At 38.2% G+C, this 15,146-nt stretch overlaps 1 protein-coding gene across 2 annotated transcripts in view; it reads right to left on the bottom strand.

Moving 5' to 3' along the window:
• Positions 1-15,146, bottom strand: part of CALR3 (calreticulin 3) — a 31,249-nt gene that overhangs the window by 14,031 nt on the left and 2,072 nt on the right. For both annotated transcript variants that reach the window (XM_004277599.4, XM_049707140.1), the window contains exons 3-4: positions 14,197-14,400; positions 272-366 (exon numbers count right to left, since the gene is read on the bottom strand). In XM_004277599.4, the coding sequence (XP_004277647.1) occupies positions 272-366; positions 14,197-14,400 (299 nt within the window). The remainder of the gene's footprint in view (positions 1-271; positions 367-14,196; positions 14,401-15,146) is intronic.

Raw genomic sequence — 15,146 nt, 5'->3', positions numbered from 1 at the left:
GTAACCCTTATGGGGCATTTTATAAATCAACGTCATGGCTCACAGTGAGAAGTGTACCCTCCTGGTGGGTAAAAACTTTGGAAACCAAACCAATCAAAGTGGTGGACAAGTGTCTCTAACAGGCCTGCTAAACTGGAAAGCAGGGACAGGACAGACAAGGCCCATCCATAGTTCACTTAAATAGTTTAAGGTCAAAACTATTTTCTATAAACTTACGTTATTATCTGGCAAGAGTTAACATGATCACTGATTTGAATATGAAAGAATTTACCTTACACCTGATTGATTTCTTGTTTGAGTGATACTGATTCTTGAAATGTAAAATAACATGAACTTTCTTGACATCAAATCCACAAATATCGGGTCCTACAAAAAAAAATATTAACTGCTCTCAATTTCCTTCTGTCATGCATCAACACAGGATATCCCCAACCATTCTCCTGAAATAATATACAAGGCACAGGAAGCTTACATGTCTGGGAATAATCAGATGTTCTTGTGGAGATATTTAAACGGATGGTGACACTCAGTTCAGGTCACGGTCAGTGCAGCCACTTTGGATTGGAGTGTAAGCCAGAATGTGAGGAAGAGAAGGAAGGTCTAACAACACTCTAGTAAGCGTTCTCCCATGTGCTGTCTGAGCCTCAGGCCCTCATTCTGAAGCTCTGACCAAGGCTCCTGTACCCATAGGAGGGCTTCAGAGCTGGACTGACTGGCTCCGATCCCAGTTCTCCTTCACTGTTGAGATATATTTGCAACTAACATATTCACCTCCCATGCCTCAGGGTCCTGGTCTGTAAAATAGGGGTGTTAATCTTGACTTCACAAAGCTATTTTGCCAATTCAAGGGGCTAATGTATGTAAAGCTTTTAGTATGGCAATGCTCAATACTTGTTGTTATTATTGTTATGCTCCAAGACAACACACATACGCATATATATATTTTCTTAAAGATAACACCACATCTTAAGCAAAAAAGAGGTTATAATCAGTACGTAGGTTCCAATGAACTGTGAAATTTATAAAGAGTTCTATTCAAAGTTAATGATTTTTGCTTTTGACAAAATTCAACACCCATTTATGATAAAAACCTTACAGAAAGTAGGCATAGAGGGAACTTCCCTCAACATAATAAAGGCCATATATGACAAACCCACAGCCAACGTTGTTCTCAATGGTGAAAAAGTGAAACCATTTCCTCTAAGATCAGGAACATGACAAGGTTGTCCACTCTCACCACTATTATTCAACATAGTTTTGGAAGTTTTAGCCACAGCAATCAGAGAAGAAAAAGAAATAAAAGGAATCCAAATCAGAAGAGAAGAAGTAAAGCTGTCACTGTTTGCAGATGACATGATACTTTACATAGAGAATCCTAAAGAGGCTAGCAGATAACTACTAGAGCTAATCAATGAATTTGGTAAAGTAGCAGGATACAAAATTAATGCACAGAAATCTCTTTCATTCCTATACACTAATGATGAAAAATTTGAAAGAGAAATTAAGGAAACATTGCAACAAAAAGAATAAAATACCTAGGAATAAACCTACCTAAGGAGACAAAAGACCTGTATGCAGAAATCTATAAGACACTGATGAAAGAAGCTAAAGATGATACAAACAGATGGAGAGATATACCATGTTCTTGGATTGGAAGAATCAACATTGTGAAAATGACTCTACTACCCAAAGCAATCTACAGATTCAGTGCAATCCCTATCAAACTACCAATGGCATTTTCCAGAGAACTAGAACAAAAAATTTCACAATTTGTATGAAAACACAAAAGACACCGAATAGCCAAAGCAATATTGAGAAAGAAAAATGGAGCTGGAGGAATCAGGCTCCTGGACTTCAGACAACACTACAAAACTACAGTCATCAAGACAGTATGGTACTGGCACAAAAACAGAAATATAGATCAATGGAACAGGATAGAAAGCCCAGCCCAGAGATAAACTCACGCACATATGGTCACCTTATTTTCGATAAAGACAGCCTCTTCAATAAGTGTTGCTGGGAAAACTGGACAGCTACATGTAAAAGAATGAAATTAGAACACTTCCTAACACCATACACGAAAATAAACTCAAAATGGATTAAAGGGCTTCCCTGGTGGCTCAGTGGTTGAGAGTCCGCCTGCCGATGCAGGGGACACAGGTTCGTGCCCTGGTTCAGGAAGATCCCACATGCCACGGAGTGGCTGGGCCCGTGAGCCATGGCCGCTGAGCCTGCGCGTCTGGAGCCTGTGCTCCACAATGGGAGAGGCCACAACAGTGAGAGGCCCGCGTACCGAAAAAAAAAAAAAGGATTAAAGACCTAAATGTAAGGCCAGACACTATAAAACTCTTAGAGGAAAACATAGGCACAGCACTCTATGACATAAATCACGGCAAGATCCTTTTTGACCTACCTCCTAGAGAAATGGAAATAAAAATAAATAAACAGGACCTAATAAAACTTAAAAGCTTTTGCACAGCAAAGGAAACCATAAACAAGATGAAAAGACAACCCTCAGAATGGAAGAAAATATTTGCAAATGAAGCAACTGACAACGGATTAATCTCCAAATTTTACAAACAGCTCATGCAGCTCAATATCAGAAAAACAAACAACCCACTCCAAAAATGGGCAGAAGACCTAAATAGACATTTCTCCAGAGAAGATATACAGATTGCCAACAAACACATGAAAGGATGCTCAACATCACTAATCATTAGAGAAATGCAAATCAAAACTACAATGAGTTATTACCTCACACCAGTTAGAATGGCCATCATCAAAAAATCTACAAACAATAAATGCTGGAGAGGGTGTGGAGAAAAGGGAACCCTTGTGCACTGTTGGTGGGAATGTAAATTGATACAGGCACTATGGAGAACAGTATGGAGGTTCCTTTAAAAACTAAAAATAGGGCTTCCCTGGTGGCGCAGTGACTGGGACTCCACCTGCCGATGCAGAGGACACGGGTTCGTGTCCCAGTCCGGGAAGATCCCACATGCCGCGGAGCGGCTAGGCCCGTGAGCCATGGCCACTGAGCCTGCGCGTCCGGAGCCTGTGCTCCGCAACGGGAGAGGCCACAACAGTGAGAGGCCCGCGTACCGCAAAACAACAACAACAAACTAAAAATAGAACTACCATACAACACAGCAATCCCACTCCTGGGCATATACCCTGAGGAAACCATAATTCAAAAAGAGTCATGTACCACAGTGTTCATTGCAACTCTATTTACAATAGCCAGGATATGAAAGCAACCTAAGTGTCCATCAACAGATGAATGGATAAAGGAGATGTGGCACATATATACAATGGAATATTACTCAGCCATAAAAAGAAACAAAATTGAGTTATTTGTAGTGAGGTGGATGGACCTAGAGTCTGTCATACAGAGTGAAGTAAGTCAGAAAGAGAAAAACAAATAGCGTATGCTAACACACATATACGGAATCTAAAAGAAAAGGTTCTGAAGAACCTAGGGGCAGGACAGGAATAAAGTCGCAGACGTAGAAAATGGACTTGAGAACACGGGGAGGAGGAAGGCTAAGCTGGGAAGAAGTGAGAGAGTGGCATGGACTTAAATATACTACCAAATGCAAAATACATAGCTAGTGGGAAGCAGCTGCATAGCATAGGGAGATCAGCTCGGTGCTTTGTGGCCTTCTAGAGGGGTGGGATAGGGAGGGTGGGAGGGAGATGCAAGAGGGAGGAGATATGGGGATATATGTATATGTATAGTTGATTTACTTTGTTATAAAGCAGTAAGTAACACACCATTGTAAAGCAATTATACCCCAACAAAGATGTTAAAAAAAAAGTTAACGATTTTTAAATTGCCACGTAAGTTTCAGTCACTAAGGAAATGGAATGCTGTAGGACACTGTATTCCCGGCTCAGAGACAAAGAAGTTCTGAATATTCTAAGCAAGGTTTACAGGAGGGATCTGGAAAATCTGTGAAACCTTCCGAGACTGTTTGGAATTACCCTGCTGCGGCTTCATTGACTTTAAGCCATAGGAATGTACTAAAGTATCTGCGTGTCTTTCTGTCTCAGACAGAATTCCACCACATCCACTGACCCAGGCCTGCACCCACCCCTGTGAACGAACCCTGTGTAAACACAAGCAGATGACTGTGACTTCTTCTAGAACTTGCAGTGATGAACCTCCAGATTAAATAAGAGAGATCTAGGCTGCACATAATTACTTAAAGAATATTATGAATTTGCCAGAGTAGATGCGACGTTTTACTTGGAAATACCATCTACGGAACCGACAAAGAACACCACATCTATCTCCTGGTTGATTTCCCGGAGGACGCGTGGTTTATGTAATTTCCTTTTTTGTCACTGCTGGAAAACATTCCTGTTCAATTTTTTAAAACAAAAGCTATGTAAACTATTTGTATGAAAGTCTATTATCTCAGGATTGAAACATGAAATTTATTTTTCCTTCGAAATTGGTCAGAATTTTCCTCTCTATTCCTAAGCACCTACACACTTTTACTATTAAATTCAGCTTCAGAATGTGCCCAGAACTGACCAGAAAAATCTGGACATTTTCCATTAACAGCAATCATAAAATAGTTATGCAGTAATGGAGTTTTGTGAACAATGGGGTAGGCAGATGGGCTCTGAAATTGGGCTGACCTGCCTTTGGGCAAGTATTTTAATCTTTCTGACCCTCAGTTTCCTTATTTGCAAAATGGGGCTGTGTTACCCATTTCCTAGGGTTTTACACATAATCTAAGATTGCATGGGTAAGGCCCCTGGCAAGGGCCCAATAAAACATATTTCTCTTTTCCTCTTCAACACTAGCAAGCTGCTCTCAAACCAAAGGAAAGAGCTGAGAAATCACAGGAAGTGTTCGAATAGTGACACAATGGGTTTGGGTAAAATGTAACTGATTTTGAGTTAAAAGCAAAATAATGCGGAAAATTTATATATATATATATTTTACTCCAACATATGCTGCTTTGCAATTTAAATGTAGCAGACATGCTGTGTATATTTAAAAGTAGTATTTTGGTGGATATTTGTGGTTATTTTGTTTACTAAATCTAACTAAATCAAATATTTGTGAAATCATCTCTAATTCAATAGGTATTATTTTTTTGCCAGATATCTCTGCCATCCTGTTTTAAGAGAATAATAACCATAACCAAAACATTTAAATTTATTTTTTAATCTAAATAAAGACCTTTTCCATTCCAGATTTTAAATTCAAGAGTAAATGTGAGGGTCTTCCCTGGTGGTGCAGTGTTTAGGAGTCTGCCTGCCAGTGCAGGGGACACAGGTTTGAGCCCTGGTCTGGGAGGATCCCACATGCCGCAGAGCAACTAAGCCTGTGTGCCACAACTACTGAGCCTGTCCTCTAGAGCCCAAGCCACAACTACTGAGCCCACATGCGGTGACTACTGAAGCCCACGGGCCTAGAGCCTGTGCTCTGTAACAAGAAAAGCCACCGCAATGAGAAGCCCACATACCATAATGAGGAGTAGCCCCCGCTCGCTGCAACTAGAGAAAGCCCGCACACAGCAATGAAGACCCAATACAGCCATAAATAAATAAATAAATATTTTAAAAAAGAGTAAATGTGAGGCGTGGTAGGTAGAGAGAACTCTGGGCAGGGAGTCGGGGAGTGCGCAATCTGTGGAAACTTTGGATCAATCTAATGCTGTGTCCTTGGAGAAGTTGCCTCACTCTCCAAAATGACAGAGCAGAATTAGATCTAAATCTAATAAGTAATCTAATATGTAATAAAATAATATTCTTTTTACTTCTACAATAACATCAAGACCAGCTGTATATAAATATAAGGACAGCATAACTAGGTGTCTGAAGCCGGATCCTGATCACGAAAAAATTTAAAATGAGCATGGGAAAACGTCACATGAGAGAAAATAATTTTAAAGAATAAGTCCCCAAATCTGGATTATGGATGGATATTTTAAAAATACATTTTCATCCTTAAAGCTTTTTCTTTTCCACCTTTTTTTTTATTGTGGCAAAATACGTACAACACAAAATTTACCATCTTAGCCATTTTTAGTGTACAGTTCAGTGGTATTAAACACATTCACATTGTTAGGCAACCATCACCACCATCAATCCCCATAACACTTTTCATTTTGTAAAACTTAAACTCTATACCCATTAAGCAATAACTCTCCATCTTTCCTTCTCCCCAGTCCCTGGCAACCATCATTCTACTTTCTACCTCTATGAGTTTGACTACTCTAAGTATCTTCCACCAAAGGGGAAATCACAGCCTCGGAGGGGCAGGTACTTAGAGAATCCATCTTCCTGAGTCACCTCTCAGCAAACCCTACTTTCAAGTCCCTGGATATCCTGTCTCACTTCAGCTTTAGTGTGAACAGGATGTGTAAGACATGGGGACACTGAAATGGGAGGGCAGGACAGTGCCACCAAAATTGTGCCCCAGCGCGGCTCACCGAATGACCCGCCAACACCAAGGCTGTTCTGGGGAGTTGGCTGCTGCCTGAACGTGGTTCCGGCAAAGAAAGAGGTGAGATGGGCTTTTAGGCTGTGACAGCATTAAAAATCATCAGCCATGGAGTTCCTTTGTCATGCAATTCCCAAACGCTTTTAATTTATTGAGGCAAAATTCACATCACATAAAATCAACCATTTTATTTATTTATTTTCTTTCTTTCTTTCTTTTTCTTTTTTTGGTTACACCGCACAGCTTGCAGAATCTTAGTTCCTCAACCAGGGATGGAACCTGGACCCTTGGTAGTAAAAGCGCAGTCCTAACCACTGGACCACCAAGGAATTACCTCTTAAAAATATATATATATATATAGTTTAATTTTTATTTTATATTGGAGTATATTTGATTTACAATGTTGTGTTAGTTTCAGGTGTACAGCAAAGTGATTCAGTTATACATATATCTACTCTTTTTCAGATTATTTTCCCATATAGGTTATTACAGAGTATTGAGTAGCATTCCCTGTGCTATACAGTTGATTATTAAAACCAACTTGTTGATTATCTAAAAACCAACCATTATATTTATTTATTTTTATTTATTTATTTTTGGCTGTGTTGGGTCTTCATTGCAGTGCCCTGGCTTTCTCTAGTTGTGGCGAGTAAGGGCTACTCTTTGTTGTGTCGCACGGGCTTCTCATTGCGGTGGCTTCTCTTGTCGCAGAACACAGGCTCTAGGTGCGCAGGCTTCAGTAGTTGTGGCACATGGGCTCAGTAATTGTGGCTCACAGGCTCTAGAGCACAGGCTCAGTAGTTGTGGTGCATGGGCTTAGTTGCTCTGTGGCATGTAGGATCTTCCCGGATCAGGGATCAAATCCGTGCCCCCTGCATTGGCAGGCAGATTCCCAACCACTGTGCCACCAGGGAAGTTCCAGTTATTGAAATTTTGATAGGGATTGGACTGAATTGCTTTGGAACTTGTAGATTGCTTTGGGTAGTATTGACATTTTAACAATATTAAGTCTTCCAATCCACAAACATAGGATGTGTTCCCATTTATTTATGTCTTAATTTCTTCCAGCAATAGTGTATAGTTTTCATTAGACAAGTCTCTCACTTCCTTGGTTAAGATGATTACTAAGTATTTTACTCCTTTGGATGTCATTGTAAATGACATTGTTTTTGTAATTTCCTTTTCAGATTATTCATTGTGTACAGGAATGCAACTGGTTTTGGTTTTGTTTTTTAACATGTTGACTTTGTATCCTGTTACTTTGCTGAATTCATTCATTAGTTCTAATGGGGTTTTTCTGTGCAAGCTTTAGGGTTTCTACACATCATATCATCTGCAAACAGATAATTTTACTTCTTCTGTTCCAATTTCTTTTCTTTTTCTTGCCTAATTGCTCTGGCTAAAACTTCCAGTACTATGTTGAATAGAAGTGGGAAAACAGGCATCCTTGCCTTGTTCAGATCTTAGAGGAAACACTTCGAGTTTTTCTGAGTATGTTCACTGTGGGGTTTTCATATATGCCTTTTATTACATTGAATTAGTTTCCTTTTATTCCTATTTTGTTGAGTGTTTTTTTTATCATGAAAAGGTGTTGAATTTTGTCAAATGCTTTTTCTGCATCAAATGTGATGATAATTTTTCCCCCTTCATTCTGTTGATGTGGCATATTACATTGATTTTCATATGCCAAACCATACTTGCATCCTAGGAATAAATGCCACTTGGTCATGTTGTATAATTCTTTTAGTATGCTGCTGAATTCTGTTTAGTAGTATATTGTTGAGGATTTCCATCAGTGTTATCTTGTAGTGTCTTTGGATTTGGTATTAGGGTAATGTTGGCATCATAGAATGAGTTAAGAAGTGTTCCCTCCTCTTCAATTTTTTGGAAAAGTTTGAGAAGGATTGGTATTCTTTCAATGTTTGGTAGAATTCACCAGCAAAACCATCAGATTCAGAGCCAGCCTTCCTTCCTTCCTTCCTTCCTTCCTTCCTTTTCTCTTCCAGTTTTATTGAAATATTATTGCCATACAGAACTGTATAAGCTTAATATACACAACATAATGATTTGACTTACATATACCATGAAATGATGACCACAATAAATTTAGTGAACATCCATCATCTCATATAGGTACAGAATTTTTTAAAAAGTATTTTTTCCTTGTGGTGAGAACTCTTAGGATTTACTCTATCAACAACTTTCATATATAACATTCAGCAGTGTTAAGAATATTAATCATATTGTACATTACAACCCTAGTATTTGTCTTATAACTGAAAGTTTGTACCTTTTGACCACCTTCATCCCATTCCCCCTCCTCCATGCCCACCTCTGGTAACCACAAATCTGATCTCCTTTTCTATGAGTTTGCTTGTGAAGTATAATTGTCCTAGAACATTATGTTAGTTCCTGATGCAGAAAATAGTGATTCAATATTTTTATACATTACAGAATTGTCACCATGATAAGTCTAATTACGTTGTTACCATACAAAGAAGCTACATTATTATATATGACTATATAATATATGACTATATTCCCCATGCTGTACATTTCATCCCTGTGGCTCACTTATTTTGCACCTGGAAATTTGTACCTCTTAATCTTCATCACCTACTTTACTCATCCTTTCACCCTCCTCCCCTCTGGCAACCACCTGTTCTCTACATTTATGACTCTCTATTTTGTTATATTTGTTCATTTGCTTTGTTTTTTAGATTCCACATATCAATGAAATCATATAGTATTTGTCTTTCTCTGTCTGACTTACTTCACTTAGCATAAAACTCTCTAAGTCCATCTGTGTTGTCACAAATAGAAATATTTCATTCCTTTTTATGACTAAGTAATATTCCATTGTATATATACATCTTCTTTATCCACTCATTTATTGATGGGCACTTATATTCCTTCCATATCTTGGTTAATGGAAATAATGCTGCAATGAACATAGGGGAGCATATATCTTTTCAAATTAGTGTTTTTGTTTTCTTTGGAAAAATACCCAGTGTGGAATTGTGGGATCGTATGTCAGGTCTATTTTTAATTTTTTTAAATGAACCTCCGTCCATTTTCTATAGTGGCTGCACCAATTTAAATTCCCACCAAAAGAGCACAAGATTTCCCTTTTCTCCACACCCTCACTAACACTTGTTATTTGTTGTCTTTTTGATAATAGCCATTCTGACAGGTGTGAGGTGATATCTCATTGTGGTTTTGATTTGCATTTCTCTGATGATTAGTGATGTTGAACATCTTTCATGTGTCTTTTGGCCATCTGTATGTCTTCTTTGGAAAAATGTCAATTCAGGTCCTCTGCCCATTTTTTAATTGGGCTTTTTTTTTTTTTGATGTTGAGTTCTATGAATTCTTTATTTTGGATATTAACTCTTTATCAAATCTATCATTTGCAAATCTCCTCTCCCATTCAGTAGGCTGCCTTTTCATTTTGTTTGTGCTTTCCTTCACTGTGCAAAGGCTTTTGAGTTTGATGTAGTCCCATTTATTTATTTCTGCTTTTGTTTCCCTTGCCTGAGGAGACAGATGCAAAAAAAATATTGCTTAAGCTGAAGTCAAAGAGCATACTGCCTGTTTTCTTCTAGGAGTTTTATGGTTTCAGGTTGTAACTTAAGTCTTTAATCCATTTTGAGTTTATTTTTGTATATAGTGAGAGAGTAGCCCAGTTTTCCCAAAACTATTTATTGAAGAGGCTGTCTTTTTCCCATTGTAAGCTTTTGCCTTTTTTGTTGTGGATTAATTGACATATATAAGCATGGGTTCATTTCTGGAATCTTTATTCTGTTTCACTGATCTATGTGTTTGTTTCTGTGCCAGTACCATACTGTTTTGATTACTATAAGCTTTATTGTATAGTTTGAAATCAGGGAGTGTTGTATCTCCATCTTTGTTACTCTTTCTCAAAACTGTTCTGCCTATTTGGGGTCTTTTGTGTTTCCATACAGATTTTAGAATTATTTGTTCTCGTTTGTGAAAAATGCCATTGGTATTTTGATAGGGATTGCATTGAATCTGTATATTGCCTTGGGGAAGATGGATATTTTAACAATATTAATTCTTCCAATCCATGAGGTATACCTTTCAATTTGTTTGTGTCATCTTCAATTTCTTTCTTCAGTGCCTTATAGTTTTCTGAGCACAGGACTTTTACCTCCTTAGATTTATTCCTAAGTATTTTATTCTTTTTGATGCAACTGTAAATGGGTTTGTTTTCCTAATTTTTCTGATAGTTTGTTGTTGGTGTATGGAAAGAAAAGATTTCTGTATATTAATTTTATATCCTGCAGTTTTACTGAATTTATTCTAGTAGTATTTTGGCAGTGTCTTTAGTATTGTCTATGTATAGTATCATGTCATCTGCACGCAGTGACAGTTGTACCTCTTCCTTTCTAATTTGGATTCATTTTATTTCTTTTTCTTCTCTGATTGCTGTAGCCAGGACTTCCAATACTATGTTGAATAAAAGTGGCAAGAGTGGGCATCCTTATCTCATTCCTGATCTTAGAGGAAATGCTTTCAGCTTTTCACCACTGAATATAATGTTGGCTGTAGGTTTGTCATATATGGCCTTTATTATGTTGAGGTATATTCCCCATATACTCAGTTTGTTGAGACAAGGCTTTTTTTTGTTGGGATAATTTTGTTTACTGCTTCAATTTCCTTAGGACTTATAGGTCTATTCAGATTTCTTATTTCTTTGTGATTGAGTCTTGGTAGGTTTTGTGTTTCTAGGAATTTGTCCCTTTCATCTAGGTTATCCAACTTTTTGGTGTACAAATATTCATAGTGCTCTCTTCTAATCCCTTTTATTTCTGTAGACAAGGTAGTAACATCCCCACTTTCATTTCTGATTTTAGTAATTTGAGTCTTCTCTCTTCTTCCCTTAGCCCATCTAGCTAGTTATTGATGTCACAAAGTTACATCTTTATATGCTGTGTCCCCTAAAACATAAACTAATAATTCTTTAAAATGCATTAGTCTCTTAAATTATGTAGAAAACTAGATTTGTAGTTACAAACCAAAGTTTCAGTAATATTAGCTTTTACACAAATAATTGTTTTTCCTTAAATGTATTAGTCTCTTAAATCATGTAGAAAACAAAAAGTGTAGTTATAAACCATTGTTAAATAATACTAGCTTTTATAATTATATTTACCTTTATTGAGATTTTTATTTCTCCATATAGGTTTGAGTTACTGTCTAGTGAGTGTCCTTTCATTTCACCTTGCAGGACTCCCTTGAGCATTTCTTGCAAGGCAGTTCTAGTGGTTACAAACTCCCTCAGCTTTTCTGTCTTAATTCTTCCACATATTTGAAGGACAGTTCTGCCAAATATGAGTTTTCGTTGAGTTTTTTTTTCTTTTCACTTTGAATCCACTATCTTCTGGCCTCCAAACTTTCTGATGAGAAATCTGCTGATAAGCTTATTGCAAATGCCTTGTATGTGATGATTTGCTTCCCTTTTGCTGCTTTCAACATTCTTTGTCTTTGCTTTTTGCAAGTTTGATTACACTGTGTCTTGGTGTGGACCTCTTTGAGTTCATCTTACCTGGAGTTCATAGAGCTTCTTGGATATTTATATTCATGTATTTCATCAAATGTGGAAGTTTTCAGCCTTTGTTTTTTCAAATATTCTCTCCCTCTGCTCCTTTTTCTCTCTCTTCTCCTTCTGTGCCTCCCACAATGTGTACACGTTGGTCTGTTTGATGGTGTCCCACAGGTCCCTTAGCCTCTGTTTGCTCTCCTTCAATCTTGTTTCTTTCTGCTCCTCAGCCTTGATAATTTCCATTATCCTATCTTCAAGATCTCTGATTCTTTCTTCTGCTTGCTCAAATCTGCCTTTGACTCTTCTAGTGAACTCTTCATGTTAGTTTACTTTTCAGCTCCAGAATTTGATTTTGGTTTCTTGTTAAGTATTCTATCTCCTTACTGATATTTCCATTTTACTCTCATTTTTCTTGACTTTCACTACATCTTCACTTAGTTCTTTTAGCATCATTCAGTTATTTAAGTCTAACAGATCTGCCATTAGGTCTTTTTTTCAGGGACAGTTTATGTTGATTTATCCTTCTCATTTGAATGGGCCACACTTTCCTGTTTCTTTGTATACCTTGTGATTATTTGTTAAACACTGGACATATGAGTCTAATAATGAATGTTAAGTCTGGAAATCAGATTCTCCTCCTTCCGCAGGGTTTGCTGTGTTGTTGTTGGTTTTTTGACTGATTGTTGAAGGCTGGCTCTGTACCAAGCGTCAGCCTGGGATGTAAACTTCAGGTTTTCTCAGGTCTTTTCTGAGTGTTTTCCTGTGTATGTGTGGTCACTTTCTAATTTTCCCTGCATATGTAGTTGTTTTTTAATGTCTTAGTCTTTAATGTCTACCTTCCTAAAGGGGAAAAGGTGAAAAATGAAGGGTGGGAGGGAAGGGTTCTGGCCCTTTAAGTCTCCTGGAAATCATTTCAGCTGGAGGGGGAAAGGCTTATAACAATGGGGGTGTGTTTAACAACAATGGCTGCCCATCTCTTTTTCTGCACCTCTGCAACAAGAAGGGGCAATCAGCCATCAGAGTTCAGATCCTTGATATTCGGAGGACAGGGTCCTTTTTGCCTACCCTGGCTCCTGTAAAAGCTGCTCCAGGAACCTGGTGCACAGCTGTCTGTTTGCCATATGGCTGGAGGTGGGAATGGGTAGGTACTACTGTGCTAAGAACTGAAATTCACCCAAATTGACCTCCCCAGTTTTCTACTGGAAGTTGCAATACTTCCACAGACTCCATAGTTCCCTAACTGTTACATCAGACAGATTATGCCAGTGCAAGAATGTTGTCTTGTCTAGGTGGGGAGACAGATTCCTGGTGCTTCCTATTCCCCCATCTTCCCAGAATCCTCTTCATTCTTAAACGTTTTTGAATCCACACATTTCAGTTATGTCTAGTTCCTGCAGCCCAATGTGGTCCCTTCCCAATTCCAGCACAGATGTTAATCAATTACTCCTAGTGTCAGGAGACATTTAATGTATTCCAGGGGTCAATGATCTCCTTTTTCTGTAAGGAGCCAGACAGTAAATATTTTTGGTTTTGTGAGCTATATACTCTCTGTCATGACCATTCAACTCTGCCACTACTGCTTGAAAGCAGTCATAGACAAGACATAAATGAACTGAGTGAGGCTGCATTCCAATAAGACTTCATTTGTGGACACTGAAATTTGAGTTTCGTATTATTTTCATGGGTTAAAAGTATTGTCCTTCTTTTGATTTTTTTAATCATCCAAAAATGTTAAGAAGCAGGAAGTTCCCTGGTTGCCTAGTGGTTAGGATTCTGGGCTTTCACTGCTGTGGCCCGGATTCAATCCCTGGTCGGGGAACTGAGATCCTGCAAGCCATGCAGTGCAGCCAAAAAATTTAAAAACCCATTCTCAGTTCATGGGCCATAACAAACACAGGCTGTGGGCCGATTTGGCCCATGGCCAAGGTTTACTGACTCCTGAGGCATTCAAAATACTTGGGGCTACATTAATGTTGAATAAATAACTTTCTCCCAAGAACAACAGAATGGTACAGCCGCCTTTTTTAATACTAATTAGGTTTAACAGTACTAGAAACCTTTAGTTAGATAAACTCAACACAACTATAGCAAAGTCAGTCTAAGGATCCTACAGGTGGAAGGGTTTTCAAAATCACAAGAAATGGTTGTCCATACTATCTAAACTCACCAAACATAATATAGTACTGGGATTTTCCATTCAGGTTCTTCTGATCCACGTCTGCAGGGAAGAGCTTAATGTAGCCCCCTCCACAGTCCATCTTCTGCTCATGTTTCACGGTGTACTGAATGATCAGAGTCTTCCCTTTATTGCTAAATGGTTTGAACCGTGCAGAGATGGCGTAGAATCGGCTATTTTGAGTGGTCTGCAGACCTTAAATAAAAAGTACTCATGAAGGATTAGGAATGACACTGCTCGGCAATGCAGGGAGTTACATGGTTGTCCTCCCCCACCCCGATAATAAACCTTCCAACCATTTATGTTGATCCTGCACCTATAGCACATTTGTACAATGATATACAATGGGCATATCACTAACAGGCTCTCGCTGCCACAGAACTTCTAGTTCACATACTCATGTACATGTTTTTGTACTTAATATACCACTGTTAGGTCTTAAGTTATAAAAACACTTCAGCTCTAACTGACAAATATGCAATCTAATTATAGATAAAAGATTAATTTTGCTTCATTTTCCAAGGGGTAGGAATGTACAAGGAAGCTTTGTAACAACTGGATTAAACAATGGAACATTCTACTTCTTTTCCTTCTCATCTTAAAACAGCTATTTAAGAGACACAACGGCTGATGGAGGACAGATTGCTGATCTGGGGGGAAAAAAAGTGCTTCACTGCACTGGATGAGCTGGTCCTTGGGTGTCATCTGTGTGGTGGCTCTTTTTATGAAGATACCATCCTTTTGTCATCTGAATCTTCTTGTACTTTATAAATTTAGCTGTTCACTTCAAGACCAAAAACCCCTTTTCAGTAGCCAAAAGGCTCTGTACCAATTCCTTATCTTATACTGGAGTATAAAACAAACCTGACAAGGACCTACTGTATAGCACAGGGAACTCTACTCAATATTTTGTAATAACCTATAAGAGAAAAGAATCTGAA

This window comes from Orcinus orca, chromosome 3 (assembly GCF_937001465.1).
Source record: "Orcinus orca chromosome 3, mOrcOrc1.1, whole genome shotgun sequence".
Lineage (NCBI taxonomy): Eukaryota > Metazoa > Chordata > Mammalia > Artiodactyla > Delphinidae > Orcinus > Orcinus orca.
This window is presented reverse-complemented; position numbering and strand designations above follow the sequence as displayed.